The 23,173-nt window shown below is 33.8% G+C and overlaps 1 protein-coding gene across 1 annotated transcript in view; it reads left to right on the forward strand.

Moving 5' to 3' along the window:
- The window catches only part of LOC107287888 (lipopolysaccharide-responsive and beige-like anchor protein), a 275,476-nt gene that overhangs the window by 248,171 nt on the left and 4,132 nt on the right, over nt 1-23,173 (forward strand). The window contains exons 27-32 of the mRNA XM_029284234.1: nt 234-411; nt 2,334-2,396; nt 6,013-6,168; nt 10,907-11,074; nt 18,682-18,783; nt 20,289-20,485. Of these exons, the coding sequence (XP_029140067.1) occupies nt 234-411; nt 2,334-2,396; nt 6,013-6,168; nt 10,907-11,074; nt 18,682-18,783; nt 20,289-20,485 (864 nt within the window). The remainder of the gene's footprint in view (nt 1-233; nt 412-2,333; nt 2,397-6,012; nt 6,169-10,906; nt 11,075-18,681; nt 18,784-20,288; nt 20,486-23,173) is intronic.

Consider the following 23,173-nt stretch of genomic DNA (forward strand, 5'->3'; position numbering starts at 1 on the left):
GATTTTTTTCTCTCTCCAAGTATTTTTTAATGTGAAATCAAAATATTGTTTCCATAGTCCTGTGAAAAAATATTGCATTAGTATTCACTTGCAGCTGCTGATGGTTCTTGCTTCTTTTAACGGGGTCTTCACTGTTCCTGCACTTTCTTATCTTTCCAATCTTCTTTGCCTTTCCCTTTTTCCCTCGTGGTTGGGATCTTGTTTTCCCCACTCAACAGTATCTCCTTCTCCAGAGTCCATTGATGTTCACAGACCAAGCACAACAGGATGTCATCATGGTCCTAAAATTTCCATCCAACTCTCCTGTAACACATGTAGTAGCCAACACTCAGCCTGGTTTGACAAATCCTGCTGTGATTACTGTCACTGTCAACCGACTGTTTGCTGTGAATAAGTGGCACAATCTTCCTGGTGAGTATAGAAATATTGATTACATAATTAGCAGATTGGTGTGTGTGGTGGTAAGGTGCAAAAGGGCTATAACTTGGTTTTCCATAGTAGATTGAATCTTAAGAAGTATAAGCATAGTTTCATTAGTGCAATGGAGCTTCCAACCATTTCAGAAATGTCATGCAGTAAGCTATGCAAACTATATATAACAATACATTATAAGAATGCCAGCCTCATTCTTTGGCATCAAGTCTTACTAAGTACCTGAGCAATATAAGCCATAAGTTTTACAATTTCTAGCAAGATGCTAGTTTCCTATTATTCTGGAAACAAAATTGTAGGCAGAGTTGAAATACGAAATCTTGATTGGTTATTTTCAAAAACCACATAAAAACATCTATAAGCTTTGAATTATCCTTGGTTTGCTGTGTCAGTTTAAATTTTAATGGTGAAAACAAATATATAAAATATATATCATTTTAGGGCTATTACATATGACCCCTGTAAGTTTCTAAATGTCCTTTGTCTATCTGCATTTTACATCAAGGTTTTCCATCAGTCTAGGAATAATTGTAATTGAATACAAATGTTCATGTATCAGTTGGTAAATTGGTTGAAATGCTATTCCTGATAGGTGAACAACTTTACTCCAAATTTAGTCTGAACTGTCAGGGAATGGATAATGTCTGCTTGTCAGTTGGCAGGATATTGGAGAAAAACAGCTTATCTTTGTGGTTGCTTTTACATTTAAACCAAATAGTACCAGTAAATAGTAAATGCATCCTATATTTCTGTTCTCAATTATTCTCATTTCCCTATTAACCCTTTTGTGCTTCATGAAAACGTCCCTCCTATCAAATCCTTTGTCCACATCTATTCCTTACTGCTTTTGACTTTTGAAATTCATCAAATTTCTATGAAACAAAACAATGTCCACTGGTTTATTACTACCAGCTATTTCAATGTCCTTCCTTGTCTCTTAGCTTTTTTATTCTTGTTTAAAATATTGTTTGTTATTTTACTGTATAATTCCTATCCAATTTTTAAAAAAAATGAAAAATATGGAAATCATATTTTATTTGACTCAGGTAAATAAAATTGTATACACTTCATTCTGCTGATTTAACAATATTTCACTGCTGAGTACAGTACAACATCTATCCTTACAGAGAAAAAACTTATATTGCTTATTATGATTTTACTGAATCACAGACTTCTGAATTCCTCATGAACTATGTAATCATTCCAGCAAAGCTGGTTTTATGATAAGCATATGCTTTGCAATATGCCTGTGAAAAGGTGAGATATTGGGCATATGATTTTTCTTATGCTAGTTTCCATTATAGCAAAGTTTCATTGATATTTTGAGAAAAATGTTCTGGGAATAACTATTTTGCATTTTAGCTTTTTTAAAAAAAGAATGTTTTGAATACCAAAATTGTTCATACATTTTCATTAAACAAAACTAAGTCACAAATGAGATTTTCCTCTGTTTACGCCACTTTTAGACAATGATATACCCCTTTGTATTATATTATCTAAAATCATGTAATTGTGCTATCCTATTCAAAGTTTTTTTTTTGTTCCCTTAAAGAAAGGAGATGAGATCCACGATAGTTAGCAAGTGGCTATCACATTTTGTTTTCAGCATTCTTTACCATTTGTTTTGTTTTTTTGAAATATGAGAAGCTGCCGGTTAACCATCTGCTATAGTTTATGGCCCAAATCTCTGGTGATGGCATACATTGAGAACAGAAATGATGAAATAAATGTATAAGCAAACCTTTAAAAAAACTTGAAATTTTGGCTGATAGAATTTAATAAATGGGAGGTGACCAATTTTTTAAAAACAGTATGACATAATTCTTGATTTATATGATTTTTTTTGGGTGATTTTAGTACCTAAAACAGCACTGTTTCTAAGCCTCTTCTCATTCTTTTAGCTCGTCAAGGTGCTGTACAGGACCAGCCATACCAGCTGCCAGTGGAAATCGATCCTCTCATAGGTCTGTCACTTCCTTCTCTCTTTGCGATTCATTAAGCCCTGTATGGTGGCCCTGAAGTGTAGATTACGGTTGTTTTTCACTTGCTGGTTGCTGGGAATGGAATTTTCCTGATAAACCATTTGCATGCAAATTGGAATGAAATGAGCTGTGGCTATGCTGGTATTTCATCAACTCCCCCTCATTGGTTTGCCTAATTTGAACAGGCCTAGGACGTGTGTCAATGAAAATTAATATGAATGCCGTAATAATGTGTGATTGAGAATGCGCATGAAGTACTGTCAGGATAATATTGGGCCTTTTCATCACTCAGACTTGTTGATGAGCAAGAGCAAGGCATGTTATGATGAATTGGTGCACTAGTAATGCGATGGAGCTCTTTGCTGAGGAAATTTTCATAATAACAGTAGGGTTCTTAACGGCACTGTGTTGTGAAAAATAAAACTCTGGTGCCAGAATTTTATAATTACAGGAGATCAATCCTTTTTTCCACAGGCCTGCTGTTCAGGCTGATGGAATTAATGTGTAATTGCAGAGCAGTTCCTTCCAGAGTTGAAATAAATTGCTCAGTCATTTTGAGGTTAGGATATTAGTACTTTTTTTCTAAAGTATGGTTGACTTCGAGATCAGAACCAGGGAAGCAGGAAGATGATTTCTCAGCTAGATTAAACCTTGTAATACATTTGATTCACAAATATTGTATTATAGTGCTGTTGCTTAAATCACAAAGAAAAAAATGCACTAGATTATTTCTGAACCTTTATTTTTAGCATCAATGAATTTCATAAAATATATTCTGTAATGTATTTATCACAACCCTTGGAAAGCTTCATTAGATATTTATCAGATGAACTATAAACATTTTATATTTAATGTTTAAAGCATGGGACTGTTATTCTATTCAACCCTTATCATGGATGGCTGCAAGATTTATTTTTGGTATGAGCAAAATACAGGATATAATTTTACTTTGGAAATGTAATACAATAACACACCTATGCCTTTTTCTTTTATGTTTATTCCACATTAATATTCAACATGCAACTAATAGATTGGTTTCTAAGATTATGTCCCCTTGATAGAGGGAGGGAATCATGGAATGCAAAATTAGTTATTCATATTAGTACCTATTGAATAAATGGCACTTAAATTAGTAGATAAATATGCTAAATCTAAGGTCTGAAAAAGATATTACCCTAAACATATTAAGAATTATGTTGCATATAACTATTGATAACATTTAAGTTATAGCTAAAATTTATATCTGGAAGTAACACTTAAGCAGCTTGTTTTAGGATGTTTTACTTCTATTAATACTATAAATTATTGCAAATGATCTGAAAGTTGAAAGTTTTAAATGTTTAAATATAGGCCGTCCTCAACTTATGACCAGTCGGTTGGTGAATGCTTGAAGTAATGTGGACCCCCACCCCAAACATATCCATGACTCAGTTCTGAAGTTCTGATGGCCAGTGTCCCTGTGGTCATGTGATCACATTTCAAGCAGTCAGCAACCAGCCCACATTTACAATCGCTTGCATAGTCCAGCAGTCACATCACCACTGTCATGGTTCTGACAGATGAAACTCTTCAAAAGAACTTCGAGGCATTGTTTACCTTAAAGAATCTTTTATTCGAGAAACAAAGTATTGGTACTACATAGTTAAAGCCAAAAACTGAATTCCCCTCCCCTGGGCACAAAGTAGCAAAGCACAATTCCCTCCTCTAATTAACAGTCATAAATCACATTCCCCAATTAGCTTGAAGCGTGGGCTTTCTCCCCAGCTCTCCAGCCCGCCAAATCTTCATCAGCTCTGAGCGCAATAACCTTGGATTCCCACAGCTGAGTTATTATTGTTATGACTAGCTGGACTCTCATCCACATTCCCCCTCCCAGCATCAACTAACTCTAAAAGCAAAAGAGGAAAATGGCTGCATTTCCATCTGTTGTCAAAGCAAGAACATCCGATGTTAGCAGCATTGACAACCATAATTTATAATGCTTTTGCTGAACATGTCTAGGTTCATCTGATAAATGAAACATAGATGAAACCTAAGCTGATGTTATCCTTTAAATAACTACTATACCCAATTTCCACCCTATATTTATTATATTTATCTATACCATGTTTAATATATCTTACGATTACTGTATATATGCAATGATGCTGCAGTACATATACCACAGGTTTCCCTCTTCAAATAAAGCTCCTAGTGATCTACAATCTGTATAATGAATTAAATCATTAAGGGTTATATAACTGCATACAGGTAGTTCTCAAGGCATAACCCTAATGGAGCCTATCCATTTTTATGTCATTTTTTTACCACGATTGTTAAGCAAATTGATCAAATTGTTAAGTGAAAGAGAAAATCAGGCTTGCTGTTTTCTTTGGGTCGTTAAATGATTTCCACAATTGTTAAGTGAACCAGAGGCTGAAACCAATAAGAAACCATTTCCACAGGAAAAAGAGAAAATTGGCAGAGGAGGAAAAAGGCTTTTACTGTAGTGATGAGTTATTTTAAAGCACTAGAAACATTCACTGGTGACTAAAAGCAGTGCACAGAAGCTGCTTTTTAATTAAAAACAAAAACAGGTGATCTCAAAGCACACACAAATTAACACAGTAAGTGGAATGCAAAGGAACTTTTTGCAAGCAATCTCAAAACAATTGCAAATAAACACAATACAGTAGAATACAAAGGAACTGTACAGTACTGAATATGTTTTCTGTAGACATTTACTGTACTAGTATTTCTGCAAACAGTTCCAAGGCAAATACATACAAGCACAGTAATGAAAAAAACCTTATCTTTGAAAAGTATTTTAAAAAGTACAGCAATTTGTACTTCTTACAAACAATCCTTACAAACAACACAGTACAATAATAAAAAGAATATTTTAAAGTACTTACAAAGGCAACTACAGCACGTCAGGGTACTAACAGCAATGAAAGAAGCAACAAGGGGAGCAAGGAGATATTTACTCCTCTAGTCCTCTACATGGCAGCATTGAGGAGAAAAAATGCACCAGCTACAAAGTCTCCGGATCTTGATTGGTCATGTGACCAGGGATAAAAAAACAGGCACACCCATATGGGCCTTGTAACTTGCCCATCATAACTGCAGGCCACTTTTGGGTCCCAAAGGGCAGTCACAGGACTCAAAAGGGCCGCTGTTTCAGGAGTGATCGAATCCAGATCACATGACTGGACAAGTCTCTTGAGGATTGCAATTTTGAACCCCTGTTGTAAGTACACAGTGGTGAATTTTAACTTCAAATAGCCTTTAAACAGCCATTTGTACCTTGAGGACTACCTGTACTTTTTAAGCTTAAGCTGTATTAATGTATATTTACTAAAATTATAGTCTCTCTAATTTGTTTTGCTAGCTGAACTTGCACTAAAAATGAATTTTATCAGAGCCTTATGATTTATTTCTTGAAATAATCTGAGCACCTTGTATTAAAATTGGGCAAAAAGCAATGGAAATAAGGCTCCCAAGAATTAGAGGTTCAGATTCTGATTGATTTAAGATTGTTTGACAAGAAACTAAAACTTATTTTACAATTGGAGTAAACTATTATTTCTCTCTTGTCTTTTCATTTTCTCCTTTTTAGCTAGCAATACAGGTATGCACAGAAGGCAAATCACAGATCTTCTGGACCAAAGTATTCAAGTCCATTCCCAGTGCTTTGTTATCACTTCAGATAATCGCTATATCATGGTCTGTGGATTTTGGGATAAAAGTTTTCGGGTGTATTCTACTGATACAGGTGAGTTAATGTAATAGATTAATCTTTTTCTGAAACTTTTGAAAATGTTTAATTAAACTGTTAAAACATTGTTTTTGCACAATTTTTACAAGCCAGCAAAACTGACTACTGGTAGTGCTTGCCTTAAATTGGTCACTTAGCAACCATTCAAAGTTCTGAGGATCCCACAAAAGATACTTACTACCCAGTTTTAAAGTTCCTCTAGCTGGTCCCCACTGCAGTTATGTGACTGCATTTTGGCCACTTGTTAACCAGACCACTTATATAGCCTTTTGCAGTATCCCGTACTTACATGACTACGATTTTTGCTGAAAACCAGCGTTTACTTCTATTTCCAGCAAAAGTCACCATACAGTGGGTTCACTCAATGAGCACAGCACTTGTTTAACAATCATGGTGGTCACTTAATGTCTGCCACAAAAAGTCATAAAATGAGATTGATCATAGGATGACCTGCTTTACAACCATCACAACTTACAACTATAATTGTCAGGCTCAATTACAGTTGAGGACTAGCTATATTAATGAATTTTGTTTTTAATATTTAAAAAAGAAGGAATATCAAATTTTATATCCTTGCTGTAAAGTATATGAAAAACACTTGATTCTTCCAAAACATCTCTGTATCTTTACTTCTGTGATATTTTACCTCAGAGGAAACAAAAATACATCCATTATCTCTTTCTATCAGCCTATTATTTTCTGTCTTCAAGACATCAAATATTGCTTTTTGCTAACATTTTAATACCGGTTATATTGTCTGCCATACAATGGTACCTTTACTCCCTTCTTTTTGCATCATTCTGAAAGTTGTACCAAATGGAATATTTAGGTAGATCCTAGGGAGCATTGGATTTGCAGGACAAGAGAAAATTTGACTGGTTGAAGAAGGTCAAGGTTGGTTTTTTACCTTGGGTTCCCAAAGCAAACTCTACCTTCGATTTATTTTCCACTTTCTTGCTTCTTTAAAATACTGTACATAATTGCAGTGTATTCCTGATATTTTTCTTATTGTATTCCATACTACAAAATATAACATGAATGTAAGAACACAATGCACAATAGATTAAGTTGAAACTATTGTAATATTATTTAGATTATGATAATGACATGCATCCATTTTTATAAAATAAAACAAATATGTGAAGATCTAATATAGGGATAATATACACAAAAATCTACCACTTCCATGTTCTTTATTATTTTCATTCCTGCTTCCATCTGAACCACAAGAATAACATTTGTAAATAAATATTAAAAATATACATTGTGCTAAATAGTATAAAACTGCAGTTTCATCTCTAACATAATATAAAAATACTAAAACACAGTATTAAAAGTAAATTAAAATATGATAAAATATACTATTTAAAAAGACAAAGTCAGAGGGAGAAGGATTGATATTGATATTCCATAATGTTCATGTAAAGGAATCCTGCCATAGGGTACCTAGTAGATGTAATAGTAGATGACCCATGGATTATAGCAGGAAAATACTCCAGAGAGTGGTGTCACTGTGTAAAAGACCAACTCATTTAGAAAAAATAAATGACTCACTCTGCCAGTCTTGGAACATGTAGTGATATGTTAATTCAACAAACATTTTGGTATCAAGTTGATTAGAGGTTTGTTTGTCAGTTTGTCAGTAGCTATTTCATTTGTTTCAACAATATGTGGTCACTTTTCTCTTCTTAGTAAATTTGTCCCAAACTACACCAACTAAAGCTTCTGAGCTAAATTCAAGGAAAGGTCTATAGAGAGAAGATGATAATCCATATCTTGTAATTGCTAGTGTTTAGACTATCCCAGTCCATAAATTGATATAGTTAGTACATCATACTATACAAATAGTTTATTTATTTAATAAATAAATACAATTCCTACATTCTGGAGCTATTCACTCACACGTTTGTATGGTTGTTGTCCATATCAACCATTGTCTAATCCACACACTGTATCTCAACAATAGGTTTATGCTGGCCCTTTACCTTTCTCAATTACAGATCCATTCCTATATTTTCCATCTCCTGGATATCTTGGGTATCTGCATCGAAGTCCCACATTCTTTTTTCTTATTGCTGCAGTCATTTGGTCTTTTTAATATTTGCATCTGGCTTCTGCTTTTCTTCTTCAGAACAAGGCTATTAAGTTGCAATGTATGACTCATGATTTGATTCATTATATCACTGGTTCTCTCTCTCTCTCTCTCTCTCTCTCTCTCTCTCTCTCTCTCTCTCTCTCTCTCTCTCTCTCACACACACACACACACACACACACAAAGTAGTTTTTGCATAGAGTAAAAACAACACAAATTTTGAGTTAGAGATAGAAAAAATACAAATGTAAAAATATAAAAAAGATGTAGATAAGATATAGATGTACATAAGAAGGAAAAAGAAAAATACAATAAAATTATTAACTACTAACAGAAGTAATAAATTCATTTATATTTTGCCCCCTCTTTCTACAGTTACATGAAAATTTCCCACTTTTCATACTCTTCCCTTTCTAATCATGAAATCTATAAATCATAAGTACATTTTTGTTTCTTTTTTCAGGAAAAACGTTTTTTTTCTTTTTTCACAAAAAGTCTATAAGGACTGATTTCTAAGATACGTGTGTCATTTCACATCATATCTTCATCTTATTATTGTGATGTATTGATCCTGTCAGTACTAGGAATGGCTTTGACTGAAGGCCTTTTTCAGTGATTTTATTATACATGAAACTTGAAACATAATACAACTGTAGTTCCATACTAGTGCTCTTATGCTTACTATGATTCAGATCTGTTCTGGGAATTTAAACAGTTCAAATTACTATGGCTAGTAGCATCTAGAAACAAACAAATGTGTTCCATCTGTTCATTGTTTAACATGTAGTTCTGGAGCTGGTGTTCTGGCCACTACATCCTTCTTTTTGCAATCCATTTGGCTAGAGTAGAAACCACTTTAATTCATTCAGCTGCATTCATAGATTGCATGGCCTATTTGGAGCTCAAAACTGAACTTGTTCTGTTGCTTGTCATTTTATACTTATTTATTTATTTATTTATTTTATTTAAAAGGCATACAGTATATAGCTGCATATCTTATCACATGAACTCTGGGTAACCAGCATCCATTTAAAATCAACAGTAATACAGTACAAATAAATAAAATATTCATTTATTTATTGTGTAAAAGAAATAATAGAGGTCTTTAAGGCCGACAGAATTAGATCTGTTTGATTCTTGAAGGAAATGTTGTTCCATATAGCAGACACTACAACATAGAAGGCATACCGGTATTTCCTGGGCTCCATTGATTGACATATCCAGAGCATGGCACTAAGCATTCCTGCCTCTGCATCTGCCACTCTGGATCATGAAAACTGTTGCCTCCTTTGTCTAAGCAAACAGTATAGTTGAGAAATAAATTTCTGTAAAAGATAACTTAAGTTCTATTACATATTTTAAATGTGTAATAGAACACTTGTAGAAAGCTAAGGTAAATCATTAATATATAATGGAAAAGCAAAAGGATTTTTCATTATACGTTTCATTCTACATTTTGTTTTGAGTATTCAAAGAATATTTGGCTGAAAGGTTATCATTAATTATCTGTCCTGTTCCTGAGTTGTGAAAGGAAGGAAAAATATAGGATAAGATTATAAGAATAGTCTATAGCAAGTTGTTGCAAACATTTCAATTATATTTTAGTATTTATGTAAACTAATCTTATTATTGAGATTTCAAGTGAGAGCATTGTAACAGAAAATACCTTGAATATAAACTATGTATTCTGACAACAACTAGCAGAGCAGAATTGCAATTAGCTCTCTGATAATGGTGCATATTATTTTCAGATAGGTTTTTAAAGTCAATATTGCAAAAAATGGTGCTTTTTTTAAAAAAAAGGTATTGTAACTGTCAAAATATTAATGGGATCTGACTCCAGTATAAGTCATTTTCTATATTTTCTAACAAATATAAAATCAACACTTTAGAATTTTCAAAACAAACTTCAGAAATATTTGTTTCTACAGAGACTAACTTTCTCTGTGGCTTTCTCTATTTGCCCACACTTCACTGAATAAATAACATATTAATTATGCATTAAAAATAAGAAAATAAAAACAAGGAGTCTAGGTACTTCAGATACCATGAACTGAATGGCTGAATATGTATGAATACCTGTTAGGATACCACAGGAGCATCATGTAATATCTGTCTCAGCAGTAATTATTATCAGCTACTTTATAGGACTGCCATAAACCATGTTCCCCTCATTGTGAATAATATATGAATGGATTTTAAATGGACAAGGTACTTTGTAAATATTATTATTTCTTATCTGAATGATAGAAGAATGAAACAATAAAGGAAATTTACAGTTTTGCCATTACGTGTATGTAAAACTTTGTTTTCAATAGTCAGGAGTAGAAATCTGGCAAATAATTTGTGAGGTCCTTTTTGTAGTAATTGATTATCCTGTGCAATGGTTGACAATGCTAAACAAATATCAAGGCATATAACAATTGTGAGTTGGCTAAATAAACTAAATGATAGAAACAGATTCTTTTCTCAGAAGACAGACAGTGCCTTGACTTCCAGAACAACCAGGACCTTTTAATATTCTTTCCAACTCTAGAGAACATTGGAAATTAATTATGTAGTGAGGTTGGGACTCAATTCATCCATCAATATGAATCCTACAAGATGTGGTCTTACTATGAATGAAAAAATTGTATGTTTCAGGAAAACTAATGCAAGTTGTGTTTGGACATTGGGATGTTGTTACTTGCCTTGGCCGCTCTGAATCATATATTGGAGGAAACTGTTATATTCTATCCGGGTCTCGTGATGCCACACTGCTGCTATGGTACTGGAATGGTAAAACCAATAGCATTGGTGATAACACAAATGGTAAGGAGATCTTTATTCTGATTTTTATCTATGGCAAATCCTGCATCAAATACTGTTAAAGTTGAGGAATTGATAGACAAGGACAACATTGGAGTCAAATATGTGAGAAACATTTCCCAAGATTACAGGCACTATATTCTTATTCATTAGATGTAATTACTGCAAGTTATTCTACTGAACCTTATTTCCAGAGCAATTTTAATCTGTGATTGCAACCCATCCCCCTCCCCCCCAAAATCCCAACATTTGCAGAATCATAAAAACCATTTCATGCATGTAACATTTCATGGATCCAGGCATCTGTAATATCAGAATAGTATTCTAATATTTGGGTAAATTAATTTGGTTCTTTTTACATCCTTGAGATTGCAGAGCTGTTTTATGAACAGAGAAATAAAAAGAGTAAATTGGTTCAAATATAATTGTAATCTTTTTAGGTAAAATAGTATGTGCATTGATGTATGTATATGTATGAGAAATATAAGAAGACTAAGTTCTTTTAAAGGTTTAAAGTTGTTAAATTGATACTCACCGCCCTGAGTCCTACGGGAGAAGGGCGGTATATAAATTAAATTATTATTATTATTATTATTATTATTTCACTGAATACTGAAATCTTACTAAGTTATGAAGAAGTTTTGTGGACTTACCATATTTGGAATGAAACTAAATTATTTGGGTGGTTAGAAATGAAGAAATGTGTTTACTTTCTGACTTTAATCAGACAAAATGAAAAGATCAAGCAATATGATTATAGTAACTATCAGTAATGATATGTAACAAGTTTATATTGCTGTTATAAACTGACTTGCATATTACATATCAATTGTAATAACAAGTTTTTGTTTGGTTTTCTTTCATATTGGTTTGTATTTTGGCTTTTTTGTTTGGTTTTTCTTTTTTATACATTATAGTAATAAAATAAAAAAAGAAATTGATTTATAAAAATAATAATAATAATAACAACAACAACAACAACAATAATAATAATGATGCGCAAACAATGACATGACAATGTATCAGCAATGGTGCATTGGAATATCCGTAAGAAATACTACTTGCGCTTCAAGCAAGAACTGGTAAGACCACAAAAAAGGCAAAGTTATAGAAAATGAAGAAGCTAAAGTGCTTCAAACAGACAAGCATCTGCCACACAACACTCCAGATTTAACAATTGTTGATAAGAAAGACAAAAAAGTCTGCATAGTACACTTGCAATGCCTGAAGACAGGAAAATAGAAGGAAAGAACTGGAAAAAAATTACAAAATATATAATCCTGGAAATAGAAGAACAACAATTGTAACAAAAACAAGTAAAGATAGTAGCAATACCAATAGATGCCTTGGATGCAATTCCAAGGCATTTACAACAAAGTAAATGATAGGGCTGATAGATTGTTTTAAAGTAAAATAATACTTCTAGACAAGAAAATTATGTTTCACTTTGTCAGGAAATCAAATTACTCTGATCATTTGATAATGTTGAAGTATTAGTCAGCATGTATGTTTAGAAAGGTATATAGAGTACCAGTCATATTCCCTTTATGAACTCTTGAACATGCAAACTAGTTGTTTTATTAATCATGATGAATTTTTAAAAATATTTTCTTGAAAATAATTACAGTTTTGTCATTGTTTCGCAGAAGCCTTTAACTAGCATCCAGGCCTGTTTTTAAAGGCATTTTTGTTAACTATAACCAAGCATCTTAGAGTGACATCTGCTGGCATATATTTGAATCTCTGAAATGCAATCCTTGGCATAGTAATCCAGTGTGAAAATTTTGTTTCATAATATTGAAACTAAATCCTTCCCACTGCACTTCAGAAACATCCATTTTTCCAGTTTTGTTTTAACAGTTGTATGTCATTTTGTTAATATGTTCACTTGGGAAATACTTGCTTCCAGAAGGTCACTTGGATTCATTAAGTATAATTAGAAAAGATGAAATTCACTTCAGAGCCAGCTTGATTTTAGATACTTAGTTTTCATCATACAACAATTAAAATGGACTAATCAAACTGCCTTTGGATTACTCAGATGAGTAGCTATATATCATGCAGGCTATGGAGTTTCTTTTCTGGGAGTTTAAAGTTTCTGATTACAGGATATATTTATAGTTTTTGTGTCATGTTACACTTTTCTATCATGAATAATTTTGAGGGTTTGCTTTATAACTAGTTACAGAAACATTCAATGTCATGTATACAATATGAACAATGATATGCTTGATTGCTGCTGACTCCCCTATGGATTTCCCTCCGCTAGTTAGAATAACAGAATAACAGAGTTGGAAGGGACCTTGGAGGTCTTCTAGTCCAACCCCCAGCTTAGGCAGGAAACTCTATACCAGGCATGTCAAACTTGCGATGTCATGTGACGTTGCGTGACGCATCGGGACTTTTTCCCCATTGCCAGCAATGGGGTGGGCGCGGTTTCGTTGTGATGCATCCGGCCCATAGGCCGGCAGTTTGACATGCCTGCTCTATAGCATTTCAGACAAATGGTTGTCCAATCTCTTCTTTAAAACTTCCGGTGTTGGAGCACCCACAATCTTTGGAGGCAAGTCATTCCACTGATTAATTGTTCTAACTGTCAGGAAATTTCTCCTTAGTTCTAGGTTGCTTCTCTCCTTGATTAGTTTCCACCTATTGCTTCTTGTCCTGCTCTCAGGAAATTTGGAGAATAACTTGACTCCCTTTTCTTTGTGGCAATCCCTGAGATATTGGAACACTGGTATCATGTCGTCCTTCGTCCTTCTCTTCATTAGACTAGATATATCCAATTCCAGCAACCGTTCTTTATATGTTTTAGTCTCCAGTCCCCTAATCATCTTTGTTGCTCTTCTCTGCACTCTTTCTAGAGTCTCAACATCTTTTTTACATCATGGTGACCAAAACTGGATGCAGTGTTCCAAGTGTGCTCTTACAAAAGCACTATAAAGTGGTATTAACACTTCATGTGATCTTGATTCTATCTCTGTTAATGCAGCCTAGGACTAGGCATTGGCTGTTTTGCCAGTTGCAGCACACTGCTGGCTCATATTTAAGTGATTGCCACTAGGACTTCAAGATCCCTCTCACAGTTAGTACTATTGAGCCAGGTACCGCCTAAATGTAGAACCTTACTTTTTTCACCATTGAATTTCATTTGTGAAAAAAGTAAGGTTCTACATATAGTCATTGCATAGGGGTAGTGCTTATCTCCATTTCAAGTCCATCCATTTCTGTGGTTATGTGGCCAGTATGATGTCACAGAGCACTGTTATTTTCCCACCAAAGTGGTACCTATTTACCTACTCACATTTGCATGCTTTCAAACTGCTAGGTCGGCAGGAGCTGGGGCAAGGATGAGAGTTCATCCCATTGCATGGCGCTCTGGTGTTGAACCTGAGCTGATGATATTTTTTATATAGCACATAGCATAGAATATATAACACAATTGTCATAATAGAATTGTTCAATCATCTTGAATGCTTGTAATATACTGTATATGGCTTAGTTTCCATACATAATATTTTTTTCTGGTATCTTGTAAAATCAGTATCAACAAAATGAATGACAGCACAATCCAAACTTCTATAGTATTAATTCAGAATCAATTTGAAAAGAAGGGCTTTTGCCTTCTTTAATTTTCTGGCTTTCATGTTTATTCTCCACTCATATGAAATATTGTAGAGAAATTATGTAAAAAGGCTTGGGATTCCATATGTCTGTTCATTGATCTGTTTGTCTTCAGCAGAGTTGTTCCCTGGAAACAGAGCACAATAAAACCAAATTTAGTTCTGATAGATTAAGAAAAAAGATTGGTTTCAGAAACAACCTGGAACCAGCTAGGGGCTGTGGAGGTATCAAATTGAGAAAATAACCCTCAATGCATCCTATGGGAGAGGAAATGAAGCTGCATCTCAGAATGCTGCCTGTTTTCATTCAATCCCCCCTCCCTTGTGTTCATGTCTTCTCCAATGCCTATCTCCCAACAGGATCAAGCAAAAAAACAAGCAAAAACACTTACAGTCAACACATACACATCCCTCTGATTAGATCTTTACAGTCACACAAAAGACAATGCAGATGCTTCTTCCAGTGATGCTGTTAAAGGGGCTGTGAAGAATTTAAAACACCACGCTTACAGGGTCCTCCTATCTTGATTGTACATATAATTCTTGTTTGCCTACTAGATGTTCCACACTTGAGTGAGAATCTCAATAGATGCAATAGGTGCTAATTGTTCATCCCTCTTCTCCCACTGTGCTCACAAATATGTGTACTGGGTATTAACTTTATAGAGTGCTAGAATAGTAGTTGTGTTTCAGATTAGGTGCAGAACAGTTTTTCAATACTTCTGTGTTTAAGCTCGGCTACAAACTGAAACGAAACACATCAAATTCTAAAGAATGACCAGAATGCTTTAATGCTCCATGATGTAATCCAGATCTTTATGTTCCAGTTGTTTGTTGATTTATAACGAATGCTATGTTTTATTTTTACAAAGTGATATTCATATACTAAATTAATATGCATAATATATACCATATATATGGCATTGAGTTATAGACTTTTTATATTAGTTATTTATATTATTAATATGTTCATTCAGCCTAGAATACTTTTATGAAATTACTGGGTTAGAATAAAACAATAGAATTACAGTAATATAATACTGTAAGTTCCTGGTAACAATCTGACATGTTGTTGTGTGCATGCCTGCAACAATTTCTAAACCATGTATAGTTGTTCCTGATTGAAGAATTTTGTTCAGACTTAAATATTTAATAACTTTGTTTTACTCTGACAATCACTTTAGGTTTTTATGTGATGCATTTAAGTTTTGTTAATCTATTTTCTTTTAAGATAAGCATAATAAAGCAGCAGCCAGATGGCAGTGTAACAATTATAATTTGACAGTATAATTCATATTAAACATTAGAATGCTATACTGACTGAGACGTTTTTGTTCAGCTCTCAGCTGCTTGCCTAATTTATTTATTTATTTAGAATATTTATATGGATGCCCAACTCAACATAGGATTGTGGATGGCTAACAATATTTTTAAAAGATAAAAACAATATATAAAAATCATAAAATATACACCAGCCAGGAAAAAGAACATAAAATGTCAGTAACAGTGAACATAGCTACGAGATGGTTTCCGTCATGTACCTGGTCCCTAGGCAAAGCCAAGCCAAATCTTCAAGAGTTTATGGATGCACAAGGGGGGGCGGGGTTGAGGCCAATGAAACCTCCACAGGAATGATATTCCAGGGGGCTTGTGCTATGGCCGATAATTATTTAACTGTAAATTCTAAGTAGCCTAATTTTATTCATTTTAGGAAAGGTTCTTTTTTAAAAGAATTGATTATTTTGTAAAACAAAGAATGGAATGCAATTCCTACTGGAATTTATTGAAAGAAATGTTGCAATATACAGTATACAAGTCACTACTGTGAGTTCACTCAGTTACCTCTCAAAGAAATGCAGATTTTTTTTTTAAAAAAAAAATCCATTACAAAATCAGACCTGGGAGAAATAAATAAAAATAGTAATTTCTTCATAACAATGCAAATATTACACTCTCTTTTAGAGAACTCTTTTTAGAACTGAAAAACAGTTATATTTTATATACAAAGAAAAACGTTTCATTTCATTTTGTTAATCTTCCTGTAGATTTTCAGAAGGCTGAAAATTAACATAAGTTTAAGCCTTCCTTAAAGTAATCATAAACCTGTTTAGGGGACAAAGCCTCACTTCTTTGAAATCACTAGCCAAGGATTTCAAAGAAGACATAAAGCCACTTTGAAAAGTTTAAAGAAGTTTGAGATGACATCCCTTGAAACAGCTACAAAGTAAAACTTTCCCTTTGCTTTGGTGAAAACCATGACAATCTTATGAGGCAGTAAGAAATCTCTTCTATTTTGCCACCAACTTCTGAATTGAGCCCATTATTTGGAAACATCAGAAGCACGGAAGACTTAAGTACCTAACATTATTATCAAAGGAAGCAGGCTGACTTTTCTAAAGACTCATGTTTTATAATTAGAAGGAGGACCCTTCAATGAAAAAAATAACATAAGCTTTTAAATATATCACCTTCAAATCCAGCATTTCATTAATTAAAAATCATACATAATTTATTTCAATAGTCATATGTACCTACACTCATTACATATTTTAAAAGACAAACGTATTAGATTGAATACCTCTCAGAACATATTTGTGTGAAAGATCCTGCTGTCACAATGAAGTTGCTAGTTCAAATGTACAGTGACATATATATTACTATATATTTTATATATATAATTGCATCTATTATAACTATAGTTTAATAGCATATTACTGTGATTAGTAACATATTACTTGTATTGCTTTTGGCTTGTGTCTAATGTTAAGCTTTAAAACCATTTGAGTGACTGACTTTGAATATTTAGCATTTAAACATTTGATTTTATTATGTAATATTCTTCATAAATCTTTCAAATGCCACATGGGTCTAAGAATCCCAGAATAACTTATATTTCTTTGGATGAATAGATTATTACAACTTTTATTATAAACATGCACTACTCATCCTTTGTAAACATGAGTCTGATATACTTCAGACAAGTTCTATTGAAAGTCCTAATTCATGAAAGTGGTACTATTATATTCAAAGCCAACTCTAGATGTTTGGAATGGTACATGGAAAAATGCATATATATTATATCCAGTTTTCCAGAAATTGTAGTTTAACTACTTTTGACTAAATGAAGGACTGCAACTCACAATTTGATTTAAATGGAGAAAGAAAATTGCTTTTCAGTTTGCATATTAGGTATTGCACATTTGGGAAATATAAATCAAGGGTTGTGTTAAAATGCACAGCAAAGATGTTTATTATAAAATTTGTAGAAGTTACTAGAAACTGAAATGAAACATATATGCAAATACACCAAATATCAGTGCTATTACTGAAGCAATAGAATATTAAAATAATATCAGCTAAATTAACTGGCATCATTATTCAAGTTTCTATAGATTCAGTTTTAACGCCTTTTGAACAGATCATGTAAATTTATGCAAATTAAAAGAAATGCTGACGAGAATAGATCAGTGGATGCAATTTATCCATAAAATCCCATAAGCAGTACCTAATGTTCCCAAAATGCAGTGTAGGATAGAAGCTGCAGCAGCTTCTACGCTTTAGGATGATAATTTAATATAAAATTCTGAGCTTGACCATTGGGCTATGGTCCCAGTCAGTTGAGTTACATCTTGCATGGATAGTTGTTTTAATATACAAATGGAACTCCTTGCACTCTTGTTTGCTTTCTTGTGCTGAAAAGAGTTTTTTCTATATCTCTCCCATCTATAGTATGCCATGTGGAAGGATTGCTTTGATGAAAAACTGGTCTTGTGCACTTGTGATATTACTTTTTTTGGATTTTGAATGCGCTATAAAATATATTTTTACAAGGTATCTAGTGAGAACCAAATGCACAGAATAATTCCAGTTCAAATATTTCCTTTTTGTTATTTGGAATTGAATTATACATTTGCTTAATTGTGAAAGTTTTAAAATATATTAATTATAGATTACTAAGAAACTTCTGTTTTATTGATCTCCTTACAGGTGAAACTGCTGCTCCTCGGGCAGTCTTGACTGGACATGATTATGAGATTACCTGTGCCGCAATTTGTGCTGAACTTGGTGTAGTGATAAGTGGTTCTAAAGGTGCATTTTATGTTTTTTAAACCTTTTCTTGGAAATACTTATTTCTTATAATAATGAATCTAATCATGAAGATGCTTATACATTTAGAATATCAGCTTCCTACATCTGTGATTTCATTATGGATGAAAGGGCAGATCTTGGATGGCTGCTGAAAGTAGGGTTGTCCTCTGAGCTTGAGGTGTGGTATCAGCCAAGACCCAGGCGCAAGAGTGGTGGAGTGGATCTGGTCATACAGGACTCTCTGGTGGTATACAAGATGCTGCCCCAGTGGTGACTGGATATGAAACCCTGTTTGTTAAGTTTGTGTCCAAGGATCAAATGGGAGTGTTGCTTTTGTGCCAAGGAGATTGATGCTGTATAGCAACCTCCCTGGCAGAGCTGCTGGACTCCATGGCTGAGTTGGTGATGGAGTTCTCAAGGTTTCTGGTTTTGAAAGACTTTAATCTGTCTTCTCTGATCATTTTCATCCTTAGTTCTGGTGGGGTTGCACTACTGCATACAGAAATGTGTGCAATTTGAGTGTGTTCCAGAACTCAAGTCTCTTGTTCAGAAAGCAAATGGCAGCTGTAGCCAGGCAGGCCTTTGCATAGCTTTGTGTTCTGTGCCAATAGTTTTTATTTGTCCCATTAAGTTGGGCAGAAGGGGCATGGTCCAGTTCCATCAGTAAGAGATTATCATCTAGAGCACGGGTGTCAAACTTGATTGTGTCACGTGACGTATCGTGACTTTTTTGCCTTCCTGGAGCCAGGGTGGGTGTGGCCTGCATGTTGACGCATCCGGCCTACAGGCCGCCAGTTTGACACCTCTGATTAGAGGGACCCAAGTCCACAGCCTTTTCCATAGATCTGGCTTTCTTCTGTAACATTGTACTGCCTAAGGTACAGATGGCCCTGACTCTGCTCACCTTTCAGAAACTTTGAAGACATGTTTGTTTTCCCAGGCATGGGGACTGGGAAAGTAATTGAGCCCAAGCTGTTAGTATATAGCATTTTCAGGAACTACTTTCTCTTGGTTGGGAAATGTATTTTGTATATAGTGTATATATATTATATTTCTTAAACTTTGTTAGCCACCCAGTTTAATTTGTGAGATGGGAAACCACATAAATAGATTCAAATAAACAGACACATGCATGCTTGCTTCGTATAAATATTATGTGGTTTTTATGGCTTTTGAGGAAAAGCAGTAGGAGCAAAAAGGTTTGGTTAAACAAAGTCAAAGAATTGTTACAATCACTGCAGGAGCAACCTATTACCTTTCACATAACTTTGTGCTTCCCAGAAGCTCTAATAAGGCAATTCATGATTGATTCTGAAAATTGTTGTACAGCAACATCTGTTTGTCATCTGTACATCTACCAGTATCTGTTAATAACTATTAGATATTATTTAGAACTGAACATTAAAATCAGTTATTTTTATTTTAGTAAAGCCAAATCAACTTGGTATATTTAACCAGTTAATATTGAATATTTAATGGCTGTATTTTTTAACCTCCCTCATCAGAAGGACCATGTCTCATACATTCTATGAATGGGGATCTACTGAGGACTTTAGAAGCTCCTGAAAACTGTGTGAAAGCAAAACTTATCCAAGCATCAAGGGAGGGTCATTGTGTTATATACTATGACAATGGTCATTTTTGTGTATTCAGTGTGAATGGAAAACTACACTCCACTATGGAAACAGATGATAATATCAGGGTGAGTATCTTATATTAAAGTCTTATTTTTAAATCTAGGTCCTTTAAAATATATCTCACTCTGCTATATTGTATTTGATAATTATTGAATACTTGTATAATTTATAAATTATTTAATGTCACATATGAAATAACTGTAGTATCTTCATCAGTAGTAACAGACATTAATTTGGAAGTTAATTTTTAGCATGTTCATAATTCAAAATAGAAACAATGTTTTACTGAACAATATAGCGCACACCATACTTGGCCATACTTGGCTTGAATAGTATATTGGGGCTGCTCTGCAAAAAATGGCTACAGGCAAAAAGAAAATTCAATTCGATTTAATTTAAATTGAATTGAATGAATGACATTATTATATTTGCATATTAAATAATGTTCTATCTTTTTTAGAAATTATAATTTCATAGCAACTTTTAGAGTTATACTGTATTGCACCCAAAGCTCAGGAAGACATAGTTATATATACAGTGCCCATCACTATGGAAGAGCCCAGTATCTACACATAAACTATATCCTCATTTCAAAATAACATTTTATTATTTTTTTATTCGTTTGATTCTTGTCAGAGAATGGATTCATCTTACATAGCCTTCTGGTTTCACAAAATACTGGACATGGGATGTACACACAAATCTTATTCTCTCTATAGTACAAGGTATTATTAATTCAGTTTGGTCTGGTTGTTAACAAGGGTAGTCAAAATTTAACAGAAACAACAGAGAAAGTGAATAGGGAAAGATAGTTGTGTGGGCAAAGCAACATCAAATGAGAAACATATCTGGTTCCTGAATGATTGCACTTAGACAAGTGCTTGATATCAACTGGGGCTCCAGATATACTTAGGAATTGGAAAAAGTAACCCACTGCTCTTTTCTGCTGCTTTTGTTCACCATGGAACAAAGCCACATTAGAACTATTATTTGTTGAGCTTCTTCAGTGGAGATCAGATTAGGGTGCTACTATTGCAACTGTGGTGGAATATGAGAAACCCCTGGAGGATTCATGCAGAAAAGAAAAATGGCGATAGTCTGAATGCCCTAAGTGTGGGAAACACTGAGCGTTTTGGGCCCTCAACAATGAAGGAAATCCATCTTTAACATTCAATGTTACTTAGTTTCCTGGGAATAAATCCACCAGAACCCTTATTTTGAGGTGATTTGCATGGACCCTTTGCCTCACAGAATCCTATTGTTAGTTGATTGTTAGAAGTCATTGTTGCTCAATTTAGATAATATATTTGCTGTATTTTGCAACTGTACCTGTTCAAATTGGGGAAGATAAGAAAAAGAGGGTTGGGATATTGTAGGCATGTTCTTATTATATGCACTTAGATCATTACCAGCTATATTAAAAAAATAGGTTTTTACCTTCCTTCACCATTCATATTCAAGTATTTATATGTATCTTATCCTAATTCTTCAGTGTAGTGATTTTGTTTTATATTTCCTACAGTAAAAATGCTGATAGCCGCTTTCTGTTGTGATAATGTTGTCAGCTAAATCAGTAAATCTATAAAACATCCTGATATTTTTTGCTTGGTAAAACAATTTCTGCAGTGTTGTCACTTGCAAGGCCATTTTTTATGCAATGGAAATTATCTATCCAGGCCAGTGGTATATACAATCCCATGCTATTATTTTTTCCAAACAGTCCCAGATGAGTTACTCTCAAACAATTCATGGTGTTTTCCCCAGAGCTTCTGTATTTTATCATTTTGTAAGCGAAGTGGTAACTGAAAGATTAAAACAACTGTGTTCAAAATGTCTCTGCCCAAGGCACTAGAGTCCAGCAGCTTCACAGTTTGTATTATAAAATGTAGTATATGGAGCAAAAAAAATATTTCTTGTTGAAATTTCAGAATACTTTCTTACATCCATGCAAGTTTGGTTTGCAGAATGTTGAAAAGGCTGAAAATTCCAGTTGTTTTATTTAATCTCCTAACTATCTTGTACACAAGTACAAGAAATGCTACCAAAAAAACTTTAGGCCGTCTGGATATACTCAGAGCATAATCAAAGCTTTCCACCTGTTTTTGTTTTAAATATTGCATTTCTCAGTAGAACTTTGGCTAACAGAATATCACAGCAGATCTGCTTTACAGTGTTTAGATATCTTAATGAGTAACTTAAATCTAAGTTGGCAGGCAGTCCAAAGAACTAAAGTTATTCTACCCTAAACAAGGCCAACGTGCTATTTCACCCAACGGAACCAATTTATTTTTCTTTCCTGAGTCTGTTTGGAAAAGTCAAGTATCTTACAGTCTCCTGCTGCTTTATACCAATATTGTCAGGCTGACAGGTCTGGGTTTTTTTGTTTTTTTTGTAAATAATGGTCTTTCAAAAATCTGAATTTTGAGACTCTTCAATGAAGTGTGAACTAGAAACCACACAATATTAAGAATGTCTTAAACTATGTTTTGAAGCCCCTTGTATCTGAAATAGTAAAATTCCTAATACTTTTTATATTAAGACAAATTATTCTTATATTTAAACCTTCTGCTATCCCATTTGAGAAATACCATTTTTTAATTTGCTAATTGTTGAAGCTAAATGTTGAAGGCATGCTATACAAGTGAAATTCTGATGTTTAAGTACATTCTTTCTATTCAGTTTCCATTCACAATTAGATAGGTCAGTGAAATTCTACATTTATTAGTAAAGTCCAAATCCCATTATTTTTATTC

The sequence above is a fragment of the Protobothrops mucrosquamatus genome, unplaced genomic scaffold, assembly GCF_001527695.2.
Source record: "Protobothrops mucrosquamatus isolate PMUCROS unplaced genomic scaffold, P.Mucros_1.0 scaffold453, whole genome shotgun sequence".
NCBI classification, from domain to species: domain Eukaryota; kingdom Metazoa; phylum Chordata; class Lepidosauria; order Squamata; family Viperidae; genus Protobothrops; species Protobothrops mucrosquamatus.